Here is a 15,535-nt window from a genome sequence, read left to right as displayed (position 1 = left end):
TGTATCTGGTTGCTCCTGTATTGGGTGCGTATATATTTAGGATTGTTAGCTCTTCTTGTTGCAGTGATCCTTTTACCATTATGTAATGTCCTTCTTTGTCTCTTTTGATCTTTGTTGCTTTAAAATCTATTTTATCAGAGATGAGAATTGCAACTCCTGCCTTTTTTTGCTCTCCATTTGCTTGGTAGATCTTCCTCCATCCCTTTATTTTGAGCCTTTGTGTATCCTTGCATGTAAGATGGGTTTCCTGGATACAGCACACTGATGGGTTTTGGCTTTTTGTCCAATTTGCCAGTCTGTGTCTTTTGATTGGGGCATTTAGTCCATTGACATTTAGGGATAGTATTGTTATGTGTGAATTTGATGCTGTCATTTTGATGCTACCTGGTTGTTTTGTTGGTTAGTTGATGCAGATTCTTGATTGTGTTGATGCTCTTTTACCATTTGGTGTGTTTTTGGAGTGGCTGGTACTGGTTGTTCCTTTATATGTGTAGAGCCTCTTTCAGGAGTTCTTATAGAGCAGGTTTGGTGGTGATGAAATCTCTGAGTGCTTGCTTGTTCACAAAGGATTTTATTTTTCCTTCACTTATGAAGCTTAGTTTGGCTGGATAGGAGATTCTGGGTTGAAAGTTCTTTTTTTTAAGGATGTTGAATATTGGCCCCCAATCTCTTCTGGCTTGTAGGGTTTCTGCTGAGAGATCTGCTGTGAGTCTAATGGGCTTCCCTTTGTGGGTAACTCTACCTTTCTCTCTGGCTGCTCTTAGCATTTTCTCTTTCATCTCAACCCTGGTGTATCTGACGATTATGTGCCTTGGGGTTGCTCTTCTTGAGGAATATCTTTGTGGTGTTCTCTGTATTTCCTGGATTTGAATATTGGTCTGCCTTGCTAGGTTGGGGAAGTTTTCCTGGATAATATCCTGAAGAGTATTTTCCAGCTTGGATTCATTCTCTTCATCACATTCAGGTACACCTATCAGACGTAGATTAGGTCTTTTCACATAGTTCCACATTTCTTGAAGATTTTGTTCATTCCTTTTTGTGCTTTTTTCTCTGTTCTTGCCTTCTCTTTTTATTTCATTGAGTTGATCTTCGACCTCTGATATCCTTTCTTCTGCTTGGTCAATTCGGCTGTTGAAGCTTGTGCATGCTTCACGAAGTTCTCGTGTTGTGTTTTTCAGCTCCATCATTTCACTTATACTCCTCTCTATGCTGTCCATTCTCGTCAGCAGTTCGTCCAATTTTTTTTCAAGGTTCCTACTTTCTTTGCGTTCGGTTAGAACATGTTCTTTTAGCTCACTGTAGTTTCTTACTACCCACCTTCTGAAGTCTGATTCTGTCATTTCATCACCCTCCTTCTCCATCCGGTCTGGTTCCCTTGCTGGTGAGGAGTTGTGATCCCTTTTAGGAGGAGAGGTGTTCTGGTTTCGGGAGTTTTCATCCTTTTTGCGCTGGTTTCTTCCCATTTTTGTGGGTTTATCCACCTGTTGTCTGTCTCTGTCCCAGGGAGTTGGAGCTTTATGAGTTTCCGTTGCACTACTGCCTTTTTTGATTTTTCTTTCAGGTCTGACCTGCCCAGCTAGCAGCACGCCTAGCCTCTGCCTGCCGGCAGGGGCTTTGCTGAGCTGCTGTGGGCTCCGCCCAGCTGCCCTGAGCTCTTCCCTGTAGTCCTTTTTATATGGGCGTAGTTAGAACTGTCTCGGCAATGGTGGCCCCGCCTCTGTTATGGCGGACTCTCTCTGTTGTGGCAGGTTGCCTCGGCAACGGCGGGTTGCCTGGGCAACGGCAGCCTGCCTCCGTAGCGGTGGAGAGTCTCAGTAATGGCGGAAGCCCCTCCCCAACGGGGACAGCTGAACCGTCCCGGTTCAGCTGTGCTTGGTTTGAAGGGCTCAACCCAGAGGGTTTCCAATTACTGTTTTTGTTTTCGTTGTTGTTGGGGGTGGAGGGGTGGGACCAACCGAGCCTGATCACCTGGCTCCCTGACTCAGAGTCTTTTAAGTTGAACGACCCCACGTTCCGGTCGCTTGTTTAAAAGGCGCCGGGATCTCCCGTGCTGCGACTCACGGAGTCAGCTTGAACTGCGGCGCCGGCTCCTGGCGGATTTTTTGCCTAGGAATCTCCTGGCCTGACTCGCTATTTCAGATGAATGGGCAACTCTGCCGTCTCAGGGCTCTGATCGCCAGCTAAGAGGGCTCCCAGACCAGTGGCTTTTGTACGGAGAACCGCAGCAACAGGGAGTGGTCACAGCAGCCGCGCGGGCGGAATCAGCCCTTCAGGGGCCAAAACAGCCGCACCGGCTGGGACTGCGACGCTGGCGACCCCTCTGCCTGGGTATCTCCTGGTCTGTGGGCAATAAGAGTTCGTCTGGAAATGCGGCGTCCACTCACCCTCTGCACTTTCACTGAGAGCTGAAGTCCTGAGCTGTTTGTTCTTAGGCGGCCATCTTCCCAGCATCTCTTTCAATTTTTTAAATTTGAAATAATCTTTAAGTAACTTCTAATGAGATGAAATTATCGTTTTCTCATTTAACACACATTTTTATGTCTCTCTATTATTTCAATAGCTTTAGGGGTACAAATGGTTTTGGGGTACATAGATAAATTGTACAGTGGTGAAATCTGGGGTTTTGTAGTATCCATCATCCAAGGCCATTTTCATGTTTTTACCAAGTTTTTCTCTTGGTAAAAATTGTTTTACCAAGTGAAATTCCATCTATCTTTTCCATTATTATTATTATTGAGATAGAGTCTTGCTGTGTCACCCAGGCTGGAGGGCAGTGGCATGATCATGGTTCACTGTAGCCTCAACTTCCCAGGTTAAAGCAATCCTCCCACCTCAGCTTCTGGAGTAGCTGGGACTACAGGCACATGCCACCACCCCTGGAATAATTTTTGTATTTTTTGTAGAGACAGGGTTTTGCCATGTTGCTCAGGCTGGTCTTGAATTCTTAGGCTCAAGCAATCCGCCCACCCAAGCCTCCCAAAGTGCTGGGATTACAGGCATGAGCCACCATGCCTAGCCCTTGATTTTCATTATACACTTTGTATACAGAAGTAGGATACTCTTAGCAACCTTCATTTCTTTTACTTTTCCTTCCAACTTTCCTCATTTTAGAGGGTACATGTTCAGTTTTGTTACAGGGGTAAATTGCATGTTATTGGGGTTTGGTGTAGAAATAATTTTGTCACCCAGGTAGTGAGTATGGTGCCCAGTAGGTAGTTTTCCAATCTCCTACCCTCCACTTTCTAGTAAACCTCAGTGTCTACTGCTCCCCTTTTTGTATTCACATGTACTCAGTGTTTATCTCCTATTTGTAAGTGAGTACATGCAGGATTCAGTTTTCTGTTCCTGCATTAATTTGCTTAGGATAATGGCCTCCAGCTGCATCCATGTTATTGAAAAGAATATGATTTCATTATTTTTTATGAATGCATAGTATTTCATAGTGTATTTGTATCACATTTTCTTTATTCAATCTGCCATTGATGGGCATGTGTTTGTTACTGTAAACAATACTGGGATGAACATATGTGTTTATGTATCACTTTGGTAGAGTAATTTATTTTCCTTTGGGTATATACCCAGTGATAAGGTTGCTGGGTTGAATGATAGTTGTATTTTAAGTTCTTTGAGATATCTCCAAACTGCTTTCCATAGTGGCTGAACTAATTTACATTTCCGTCAGCAATGTATAAGCACTCTCTTTTTTCCACAACCTCACCAGCATCTGTTATTTTTTTTTAACTTTGTAGTAGCCATTCTGATTGATGTGAGATGTGATCTCATTGTGGTTTTGATTTGGATTTCTCTAATGATTACTGATGCTGGTCATGTGTGTATCTTCTTTTTGGAATTCCTAATTTCTTTTCTTTTCTTTTTTTTTGAGATGAAGTCTTGCTCTGTTGCCCAGGCTGGAGTGCAGTGGCATGATCTCAGCTCACTGCAACCTCTGCCTTTCAGGTTGAAGTGATTCTTCTGCCTCAGCCTCTTGAATAGCTAGGACTACAGATGCATGCCACCACACCCAGCTAATTTTTGTATTTTTATTAGAGACAGGGTTTCACAATATTGGTCAGGCTTGTCTTGAACTTCTGACCTCATGATCCGCCTGCCTCAGCCTCCTAAAGTGCTGGGATTACAGGTGTGAGCCAACCAGCCAGTAACCCTGTAACCCTAATTTTTTTTTTTTTTTCAGAGATGGGGTCTCAATGTGTTGCCCAGGCTAGAGTTCAGTGGCTATTCACAGGTATGATTCTACTACTGATCAGCAAGGGAGTTTTGACCTGCTCCATTTCTGACCTGGGCCAGTTCACCCCTCCTTAGGCAACCTGGTGGTCCCCTGTCTCAGGAGGTCACCATATTGATGCCAAACTTAGTGCAGACACTTGACTGGCATAGTGCACTGAAGCCCAGAACTCCTAGACTCAAGCGATCCTCCAGCCTCAGCCTCCCAAGTAGCTGGGACTACAGGCATGCACCACCATGCCTGGCCAGTAACCCTAATTTCTAGAGAAAACTTAGGAAGTAAGTTTGAGCTGTTTTATATCAGTATTTATAGATGAAAACATTTTATAATTATCAGAAAGATTTGTTTTCTCACATTTTTGTTTATCAGTTCTAAATATATTTAGCTTTTCAAGTACCATAAGATATTAAAGTATACAAATTTAAATTTATGTTTGATAATTAATGTTTAATATTTTAACTGACTTAGAAATGATTCAGCCATTTTATGATTATCTATTACTTTACTTAATATGGACTTTAAGGTTTTAAATTACTGAAACTGTGACACAGGTATCCTCCCTAATGTCTTTCTTGGGTCTCAAGTAGCCATGTGGTACTCAGAAGGGCTATGAAGGGCAGGGCGCATCTGGTTCCTGAACTTACATACCAGGGGTAGGCACAGGATATAAGACAACTGTGAAGACAATGCCTGGAGGATCCAACCCCTTCTAACATAGCCAGGAGGCAAAACTGGGACAGGTAGGAAGGGGTTATAGTGGGGCTGACTGCCTTACAGCTGGTGGTCAAGGTGCAGAGAATACATCCCCAGCCCTCACCACAGCTGCCTGTACAGATACCAGAATCCAGAGGTTCAAAAGCAAAACCAAAAGCTTACAGACAAACCAATAAGCATCAAAAATTAAAGAAGTTACATTTTATGACTTTAAAACGTGTAGTAGAGACATTATAAACCTGTCTGATGAGTATATCCAGGCAAAAAAATGTCTGAATTATATTTAACTGACAATTCTGAAGTCATTCTTATTTTATTTTACCAACTATTTTAAAACTAGCTTCATTCCCCAAATATTATCACATACATGTAACACATATTGAGTTACAGACATACAGACACATAGACCCAGCAGGTCTTATAGCTTTCATCAGGAATTCTCATTTGCCAGCTTTCAAAAATAAAACAAAATTTAGACAGATTAAATTTAACAAAGTTAAATTAAACAAAAAACAATTCACAACTCCCCACACCAAAATAGGTTGAGAGAGACTGGCATGGTCCAAAAAATTTTATAGAAAAACAAAGTGACATGTGAAAAATATAAAATACAAAAACAGCCAGATTAGTTACAATTCAAAGTTTTCCTTTTAAAAACACTTTTTGAACAGTTGGCCACCTGTGAGTGATTAAAATATGGCTTCTGTGATTAACCGAGACTTCACTATTTGTTACAAGATTCAGATGCAGTCCATTTACACATTCAGTTAGGTGCAGTTACCTATATGGGGAGAAAAATCTTCAAGCCAAACTTACATTAGGGCTAAACACTTGGGAAAAAATATAGAAAATTATTTATTTAGGTGATACGAGTTTCAAACAATTTTTTCAAATTCTTCTTTTGACTTTACTTTTATTTGTTTCAAAATTTTGCAAACATCCTTTTTTTTTTTTTTTTTTTTTTTTTTTTTGATATAGGATCTTGCTCTATTGCCCAGCTGGATTTCAGTGGTACAATCATAGCTTACTGCAGCCTTCATTTCCTGGGCTCAAGTGATCGTCTCACCTTACCCTCTGAGTAGCTGGGACTATAGGTGTGTGCCACTGTGCCCAGCTAATTTTTTTGTTTTTTGTTTTCTATAAGCAATGTAGAAATTTTTTTTTGGTTTTTAGTAGAGATGAAGTCTTGCTATGCTGCCCAGGCTGGTCTCAAACTCCTGAGTTCAAGTGATCCTCTTGCATCAGCCTCCTAAAGTTCTGGGATTACAGGCGTGAGCCACCATGTCTGGCCTGGGAAAATCTTATAATCAAGTTTTTAAAATATTTTTTCTCTGGCATTTAAAGTCTTAGTAGGAGTCCAAAAATCATACAATAATTCATTTGTTTTATTTTCTGATACTTTTATGGATTTGTATTTTAAATTTACATCTTTGAAGGTGATATGTGAAGTGAAGGCGATATGTGAAGTATGGATCCAACTTTATCTTTTTCCAAATGACTCCCTATTTGTGCAAACCATTTATCTTTTTATCATTGATATGAGATGTTGCATTTCTAATGAGGTAAGTGTATTTATTTGGGTCAATTTCTAGACTTTATATTTTGTTTCATTGGTTTGTCTATTCAAACGTCAAATTATTGATGTTTTATAATATTTTTCTATATCTAACTTCACTGGTTCTCTTTTCAAAGTTTTCTTGGATAGTCTTGCTTGTTTAATTTTTTTTTTTTTTTTTTTGAGACGGAGTTTTGCTCTTGTTACCCAGGCTGGAGTGCAATGGCTTCTTCAAAGAGACTGCTTTTTGTGTTAGCAGTAGTTCTAAAATGTAAGGTAAGAGTCAGTTTAGTATGTGTATGCTTTTATTGTTTGCTTTGACATTATAAAATCACTTTTTATTAGGTAAGAGTGTTTCGGGTTTTTTTTTTTTTTTTTAAAGCAGTGATACCTTATTCCCAAAGCAAATTCTGGAAGCCCTTTAAAATGAAACACATTTTAAAGGGACACTGCAAAGGTTAGGTAGATTACATAGGAGGAAGCTACTTAACCTAGAATATCATGTTGCATCTGAGCATAGACAAAAAGGAGTTGTTTGGATGATGAAATGTAGACATTTCTGGACACAGATCTTGGTGGCTCTTATGGGTTGAATTGTGTCCTCCAATAAGATATGTTGAAGTTCTAACCCCAGTACCTCAGAAAGTGACCTTATTTAGAAATAAGGTCTTTAGAGAGATGATCAAGTTAAAATGAGGTAATTAGGGCAGCCCCTATGATTGGAGTTCTCATAAAAAGAGTAAATTTGAACACAAACAGATATGCACAGGGAAGATAATATGAAGACACAGAAGGAATGTCTACAAGGAATATCTAAAGCTACCAGAAGCTAGGAGAGATGTATGGAACAGATTCTTTCTCAGAATCCTCAGAAGGAACCAATCGTGCCGATACCCTGATTTCACATTCCATGGTCCTCAGAACTGAGACCTAACAAATTTCTGTTATTTAAACTACCCAGTTTGTGGTACTTTGTTATGTTTGCAGAAACTAAACACAGCACCTATGTGGCCAATTGGACAGAATTTTGGAAGTGGAGTGTCCTACACATTCCAGAATGTAGGTTCATTGTAAATAATGTTTATCTGACATGGGTTAAGGACCTTGAGGCTTGTTATTTATCAAATCAAAGATCTCTTCAGGCTCAGGAAGTGAACAATCCTTATAATTGTTGAGTTCATCACTTAAGAGTTGGAAAAAGCCGATTTTTATGTACAAACACTTTTTATGTCTTAAACCAGAGAGAGTAACTGGTAACTTGTTCATAAGTATTTTGTTTGGCCTACACAGTATTTCAAAAATAGGGAGAAAAATGTACTTGCCAATATTTAAAGATCAGATTTCTTATAAACATTTCTGGATGCTATGGTTTGAATGTCCCCTCCAAAACTCATTTTGAAATTTAATTGCCATTCTTACAGTGCAAAGTGGGACCTTTAAGTGGTGATTAAGTTATGAGGGCTCTGCCCTCACGAATAGATTAATTGTTACTGTGGGAGTGGGTTAGTTATCCCTGGTGTATAGGGTGACAAATAGGATGAATTCGGCTTGATTTGTTCTGTCTCTAGAGCTCACTTCTGCCTTCTGCCCTTCTGTCATGGAATGGATGACCTTCGCCATATGCTGATGCCACACTCTTGGACTTCCCAGCTCCAGAACCATGAGCCGAATAAACTTCTGTTCATTGTAAACTACTTGGTCTGTGGTATTCTATTATAGCAGCAGAGAATGTACTTAAACACCAGATTTCTGGTTTTGCTGGAAAAATGAAAAGATCTTCATTTCCTCATGACAACAGTTGGCATTGCTGAAAATTTGCTGCTTCCTTTAGTCAAGCCAAGAGTAATTCTGTCAGCTACACAGCCACCAAGCCCACTTACTGGGCTGAGTCTAAAAACCCCTTCCTGCAGCAAAGTAGGGAAATAATAAAAGTTAGTGATTGCTCAGCACCATAATGTAACAGGTGCTTCCTAGATATTTATTCAACAAATATTTATTGAGGGCCTACTAGGTGCCAGACATGCTCTAGCTACTTGGAATATACCAGGGAATAAAACAAATGACCCATGTAAAACTTACATATTAAAGTGGATGAAGGACAGAATCAAATAATAATTATGATAAGTAAGCAAATCACATGGTATATTAGAAGGTGATAAATTCGAAAAAAAAAAAAAAAAAAAAAAAAAGAAGAGTAGAGAAGGGGAATTTCAAGTCTTGGGAGAAGGTAAGTTGTGATTTTAAATGAGGTGGTCAGGGTAGGCCTTCCTGAGGAGACATTTGAGTGAACTCAAGGGAGGAGAGGGAGTTAGTCATACAAACTTACTGGGGAAGTTTCAGGCAGACAGAAAGGCTAAAGGAAAGGTCCAAAGGCAGGAGTGTGCAGTGTTACTGGTGTTTGACAAAGGCAAAGAAGCAAGAGTGACTGGAGCAGAGTAAAAAAGGGGAGAGTGGACAGAGGAGAGCTCAGAGGGTAAGGGGCTGTGCCAGAATTTGAAAGAGCTTGAGAACTGATTTGGTTTGAATATCTGTCCCCACTCAACTCTCATGTTGAGTTGTAATTCCCAGTGCTGGAGGTGGGACCCAGTGGGATATGCTTGGATCATGGGAGTGGATCCCTCATGGCTTGGTGCTTTTACAGTGGTAGTGAGTTCTCATGAGATCTGGCTGTTTAAAAGTGCATGCCACCTCTCTCTTTCTCTGTCCCTTTCTCTCTTGCTTGCTCCTGCTTTCAACATGTGACATGCCTGTTTCCGCTTCACCTTCTGCTATGATTGAAAGCTCCCTGAGACTTCAGCAAAAGCAAGTAGATGCCAACATTATGCTTCCTGTAAAGCAAGCAGAACCATGAGTGAATTAAACCTCTTTTCTTTATAAATTACCCAGTCTCAGGCATTTCTTTACAGTCATGAAGGAACAGACTAACAGAAGGCCCTAATAAGGACTCTGGCTTTTACTCTAAATGAAACAGAAGCCATTAAAGGGTTTTGAGCAGAAAAGTGATCTCATCTAATTTAGATGTTGAAATAATTACACAGCTGCTCTGCCGATAGCAGACTGTAGGGCAAAGAGGGACAATGAGGGAAGAAGTGTTTGGAGGCTTTCTGCAGTGATCAAGAAGTGGCTTGGACCAGAACGGTAGCAGGGGAGACGTGTTAACTGGTGAAAGTTAGGATGTCTTTAAAGGTAGAGTCAATCTCCAGATGGATTAGATGTGAGGTGTGAAAGACAGAGGCCAAACCAAAATCCCAAAGGTTTCAGCTTGAGTAACTGCAAGGATGACTTACTATTTGAGAGTAATAAGCTGTAGGAAGAGTAGATTTCAAGGGGAAAACCAGTAGTTCTGTTTTGGACAAGTTGACCTTGAGATGTATATTGGGTATCTGAAGGAAACATTGAATAAACCGTTAGATACAAGTTTGGAGTTCTGGGGACTTGTCTAGTTGGCAATAAATCTTTCCTCTTCTGATCTAGTCTCATAGCTTTAAATAGAATATAATGCCATATAATGCCAATGACTCCCAAATATTTATGGTTATGGTAGATTCTAGACAGATGGTAATGATGTGCCTATTGCCAGCAAAAGGAGGGCAGGGTTTCTAGCGCTGCCTCTTTATCTCCGATTATAGAACAGGCATGGTTTTAGTTCCAATGCTTGGGTCTCCCTGGATTCATTCCTTTGAATTCCTACCCAATATAATGAGGGTCAATACTTTCGCCAGCTTTACTAAGTCTTACATCTGGTGAAGTGTACAGACCAATTTGAATCAAGGTCTTTAGTCCTTACCTGGGGCTCTTTCTTCCATGCCGTCATGCCAATCTTTGTCAAGACTATTTTTCAAAGGCTCATTCTCCTTGCTTCTTATCTCTTTTCTAGGAATTTTAGTTTATTTCTTTACTTCAGAAATTAATTTCTCACTTCATTTTAGTAGCAAGAACGTTAGTGCTGAGAAACTGAAATATTAGGAAGAATCATTGACCAAGACTTCCAGGCTCTAGACACTAGGTGTGTCTTGCTGTAATTAAGGAAACCCTATCTGCTCCGTCATAGCCCAGTTTAACGTCCCCAGGAATTCCATCTTCTGCAGTCTCAAACTTTTCCCTTTTTCAATTCAGTCCAATTTATACTCTTCTCTGAAAGTGGCTCCAGGTCTGAAGAACCGTGGTCTTGGGGGAAGAGAAAAGGCATGTGCAGCTGTAACCAGGCCCACATCCCCTAAGTTGCTGGCCCATGAAGTTATGGGGTGGACTCAGGCGCCACGCTTTGTCCGGGGACCTAGCGCTGTCCCCCTCTGGTTCCCAAAAAGCGGGGGTCTTCCGGCGCGCTCCCCTGCCCTGTGGGCGGGGCCTACTGCTCCCGCTCCCGCCTCCCCGGCTGCGCGCGGCTGCGGGCTGTGGTCACGTGAGCACAGCAGGGCGGGGGAGGGGCCTTGATTTCCGGGCGGCGGAAGGAGACGCGGCCGCGTGAGGACGAGGCTATTTGAAAACACGCTCCGGGAGCAAGAGCGTGAGGCCGGCGGTGCACACTGTCGCCCTGTGGGCTTTTGCTCGCTGGGTTTTCTCCTCGGCCTCCGAGCCCCGGCCGCGGCCGGGCCCTCAGGTGAGCGGCCGTCGCCAGTCGGACTGGGTTCTCCCGGGGCTCACGACTGAGCGTGGTGGGGCCGTCGCTCCCGCTCCGCGGCCCAAGCGGGCAGGGTTGGCCGTGGACGATGTGCTCCCCCGGGTCTGGGCCGCGGCGTCCCTCGGAGCTGGGCCTGGGTGTGCAGCAGGCACTGCGGGGGCGGGCCCCTCTCGGGCGTTTGAGGAGCTTCAGGTGACTGGGCGGGTTCGCCCAGTTTCGGGTCCGAGAGAGTTTTAGGCCCGGGCGTGTGAATCAGGCCCCACTTCCCCGACTCTGGTCCTGGGCGGCATCCACTGGAGAAGGAGCACGGTGCATAGTACTTCTGGGATGGATGCAGGACCGAAGGCGGAGTGGGGATGAGCAGGCGTCCCATGTTCCGCCTTCTGGTCGCCCAGGCGGGAGAGTTAAGCGAGCGGAAGGGGACCACAGTTTTCTGGAGTCGCGCCTGCCCGGGGCATTTGCTTTTTGGGAAGTCTGTCGCCCCTGGTTGGCCACTCCGTGGTGTTTGGAGGAACTCGTGAGTTTAAAGGATTGGGGAGGAAATTAGCAAAGGCCGAGTGCAGTATGCTTGTTCTCTCTGGGCTTTTTTTTGGGGGGGAGGGGGGGAAGAAGGTGGAAATGGGGAAGGGTAAGAAGGTGGCAGGCAAACTATTAATAGTTGGAATTTAGTTCAATTGAAATCCTAATAACGCTAGGATCTGCCTTTTGTTGGAATTAGCAGGAAAAACCTACAGTAGGAATATGTGACGTTCAGCCTTGAAACTGTTGGGGATCGCAAACCTAAGGACTGGGGATGTGAGTTCCGCCCCTGAGGCTGGCGTTCCTACTTTCTGCTAAAAACCGGCCACTGTAAAAGTGGCTTAGTGGGACTTTTTGATTTGCTCTGTTAGGAAAATCTTTTGTTATAAGTTAAAGTCAATTACTAGTAGAACTTTCAGAATTCTTCGTGTAAAAACGCTTTGTGTACAGTAATAATATTACTAGTTTTAAAAGGCCAAGGAAAGGTCAGTCAGCCCTCTTTAATTTTCGTAACAGAGAAAGCATTAGTATGACTAATACAAAGCTATAGATAATATGGCATAAAGTTGACAGTAGACTACTGAAGATTCATCAGGTGGTTAATGGCTAAATAGAACCCAGAAGAGTGGGGGAGGAAGCGAGTTAATTTTTCTGAATGTCCTGTACCATTTACTTTCGTCTCTGGTACCAGCTAGTAATAAAATTGTAGGAAAAGCTCACAACATGTGCTTGCTTAATTAAAACCATTTTTGTATTAAAAGAGGCCAGGTGAGTATCATGGCCTTCTTTTTAGGCCTTATTCCTTCCCCAACCCCCTGGCCCCCTCGGCTTTTTTTTTTTTTTTTTTTTTTTTTAAAGACTAAGGTAACTAGAGATGTGGGTGAGATGAAAACTTGGGAATAGGAACAAATGAAATAAGGTAAATTGTTTTGCCACGAAGACTTCCAGTCTTGAAGTTAATTCTGGTGTGTTAAAGGTTATTTGCAGAGCTCAGTTCTGTGAATGAATCCCTCTTCGACTTCTTGATAAAGGAGTGTCTTCCAAACTTTTCTGACGTGCATCGTTAAAACGGGTTTATTACCACCTATCTTGCATGGTTCTGTGCGTATTGCATGCAAAGGTACACAATGCATCTAGAACCGGGCTTGGTATGTACTGATCTGAGACTTTAGGGACACGCACCTATTTATGCTTAGAGCATAACCACTATGTGCCAGGCACAGTTCTGGTGTTTTGCAGTTGTGCAAAACACTCTTCATTGTAGTACCTCATCCTATGGTTATTTCTGTTTTGTAGATAGAGATTGGGACAATGTACAGGTAGAAAGAGTACGCGTCTGGATAAGAACCTAATCAATCTGGTTGTAGAATTGGTTCTTAACCTGTGAGAAATCCTAGCTCGTGGCGATCTAATATAACCCTGTAATTAAGTGAATTTGGATATAGTGTAATAGCTGATTGGCTTCGCAATTCCTTGAACTTGAGCTGCTCAGTATTGCACTGGCCATTTTATTACTACTGTAATAATGGAAACTTTAGTTTTACTCAATTTCTTTATGCCCTCATGTATAGCATTGCTGCTTTTTTTTGAGACGGAGTTTCGCTCTTGTTACCCAGGCTGGAGTGCAATGGCGCGATCTCGGCTCACCGCAACCTCCGCCTCCTGGGCTCAGGCAATTCTCCTGCCTCAGCCTCCTGAGTAGCTGGGATTACAGGCACGCGCCACCATGCCCAGCTAATTTTTAGTATTTTTAGTAGAGACGGGGTCTCACCATGTTGACCAGGATGGTCTCGATCTCTTGACCTCGTGATCCACCCGCCTCGGCCTCCCAAAGTGCTGGGATTACAAGCTTGAGCCACCGCGCCCGGCCGCATTGCTGCTTTTTATGGCCAGGCACAGGGTAATTATGATAGACCAGGAGATGAGGGGAAGTTTTATTTATTCCAGAGGTACTTACCCTATTCGAGTGGTGTACAGTGGAAGGCAGAGCTCATTATTTTTGCGGGTGTGGAAGAGGTTTCAAGAATCATTTAGCTGCTTCCAGGTAGAGGAGGCTATTTTTTTAAATAGAGGTTACTTTGTGATAGTAGATAAAGCTGGAGAGGATGGATGGGGCCACATTAGGCTAAGGAGGTTTTCCTGTGTGTGAGGAGTAGGAACAGCTGAGAACTCTTGAGCCTTGGTCATGAGCTCTGTGTTTAGAGAGAGCTCTCTGGTAAAGGGCCAGTGGACTACAGAGTAGACATTAGATAGTAGGCAAGAGTACCAGTGTAGAACGTATTGAATGGTAGAAATAAAGGATTTCTTTAAAGTAGTGGCCTGGAAATGGGTAAGAGACACAGATCAAAGATTTTCATGTGTAGGTACAAGGTTTGGAATGTGGTATAGCGGGGGAGTACAAGATGGCATGGTGTTATGCCTGAGTTATTTTAATAGTGACTTAGCTGGTCTTTGTTCCTTATCTCCCTGTTACATCATATTTCTGTTGATGCTGCTTTTTACCCTTTTTGGTGACCGAAGAGGAATACTGTTTCCTGTTTATATCTAGTCTGAATGTTACTTTTGCTGTACTAGGTTTATCCCTTACACCTGATCTTTACCTTGTTTTCCTTGCTCATGAAAGGCCTGTTAATCTCCTTGCTGTATATTTTAATCTTACCCATTTTTCAAATGCTCAGCTAAGGTTCATAAATCTTTTTCTAACCATTATAGGCTGCATTAAATAATAACATTGGTTTTCCAACTTTGCTTGATATTTATTGCTAGAGAGGTTCCTCCAGGGAGTACCAGCAGCTCACCAGCAGATAGAAGTTCTATCTCTAGCAAGTCTGTGCTGCACTCCTACACAGGAACAAAGGAAAAGAAAAAAACACTTTTCAAAAGGTTTCCATTTAGCACATAGCTTGACAAAATGTTCCCTGACCCAAAAAACTTTTCAAAACAGTGGCAAGACTGTTGCCTTGTTACAGTATTTTATGACTGAGTTTTTAATAGTTCTTAACAGTATTTTTTAGTATTTTGATCTTTCAGCATACTCACCAATTCTTGATTCTGATTGAAATGTTAGCGTAATGTGTTGGGAAATGCCTTTTTCTTCTTTTATCATTCATCCTTGTCTTTATCCATTGCTTTTAATTAATTCTTTTCATTACAGTAGTCGAGAATGACTAAAAAAAGAAAACGCCAAGATGATTTTCAAAAAGTAAAATTGAAAGTTGGTAAAAAGAAGCCCAAGTTAGAAAATGCTACTCTTACAAACTTTAAAACAAAGACCATACATCTGCCTGAGCAACTCAAAGAGGATGGATCACTTCCAACAAACAATAGAAAACTTAACATAAAGGTAAACCATCCATCTTGTTTTGATAAAATAAGATTTTCTTTGGAATCATATAGAATGTTATATTTTGTGAAAATTTGTTTCAACTCTTAAATACTTTGCCTAGGGTCATAGGGTTTATTGATGTTTGGAGTTTATCTTTTACCCAAATCTGATCTCTTATCATACAGCTGTGTCTTTCCACTTCCTCCAGAAAGATTTGCTAAACTAAATGCACAGTCGTTTATCCCTGGTATACCTATTTGATGATTTAATTCTTTTTTTTTTTTTTTGAGACAGGGATCACTCTTACCCAGGCTGAGCACAACGGGGTGCTATTATGGCTCACGGCAACCACGACCTCCTGGGCTCAAGTGACCCTCCTACTTCAGCCTCCCAAGTAGCTGGGGCTATAGGCGAGCATCACCATCCCTGGCTATAAAATTTTTTTGTAGAGACAAGGTTGCACTATGTTGCTTGGGCTGGTCTCAAACTCTTGGATGCAAGCAGTCCTCCGACCAAAGCCTCCCAAGGTGCTGGGATTGAAGGCGTGAGCCATGGTAC

General features: G+C 42.1%; 2 protein-coding genes and 1 long non-coding RNA gene across 5 annotated transcripts in view; 2 read left to right on the top strand and 1 right to left on the bottom strand.

The window, feature by feature from the left end:
* LOC120366330 (uncharacterized) overlaps nt 1-8,704 on the top strand; it is a 53,953-nt gene extending 45,249 nt beyond the window's left edge. Inside the window, exons 3-5 of one of the 2 annotated variants that reach the window (XR_012516653.1) lie at nt 4,193-4,243; nt 6,699-6,788; nt 8,081-8,704. This is a non-coding gene — a long non-coding RNA (uncharacterized LOC120366330). The remainder of the gene's footprint in view (nt 1-4,192; nt 4,244-6,698; nt 6,789-8,080) is intronic. The other variant, XR_005581037.2, reaches the window with a different exon arrangement.
* A 2,233-nt stretch (nt 8,705-10,937) lies between these two features.
* TEX10 (testis expressed 10) overlaps nt 10,938-15,535 on the top strand; it is a 47,895-nt gene continuing 43,297 nt past the window's right edge. Inside the window, exons 1-2 of one of the 2 annotated variants that reach the window (XM_074395103.1) lie at nt 10,938-11,112; nt 14,810-14,995. In XM_074395103.1, the coding sequence (XP_074251204.1) occupies nt 14,816-14,995 (180 nt within the window). In that variant the 5' untranslated portion in view covers nt 10,938-11,112; nt 14,810-14,815. Of the gene's footprint in view, nt 11,113-14,806; nt 14,996-15,535 lie in introns of both variants that reach the window. The other variant, XM_003940089.3, reaches the window with a different exon arrangement.
* Nucleotides 13,561-15,535, bottom strand: part of INVS (inversin) — a 226,390-nt gene continuing 224,415 nt past the window's right edge. Inside the window, exon 17 of the mRNA XM_074395100.1 lies at nt 13,561-14,819. Coding sequence (XP_074251201.1) covers nt 14,788-14,819 — 32 coding nt within the window. The 3' untranslated portion in view covers nt 13,561-14,787. The remainder of the gene's footprint in view (nt 14,820-15,535) is intronic.

Source organism: Saimiri boliviensis, chromosome 2 (genome assembly GCF_048565385.1).
Source record: "Saimiri boliviensis isolate mSaiBol1 chromosome 2, mSaiBol1.pri, whole genome shotgun sequence".
Classification (NCBI taxonomy): domain Eukaryota; kingdom Metazoa; phylum Chordata; class Mammalia; order Primates; family Cebidae; genus Saimiri; species Saimiri boliviensis.
The sequence above is the reverse complement of the archived record's forward strand: the minus strand, read 5'-3'. Positions and strand labels throughout refer to the sequence as shown.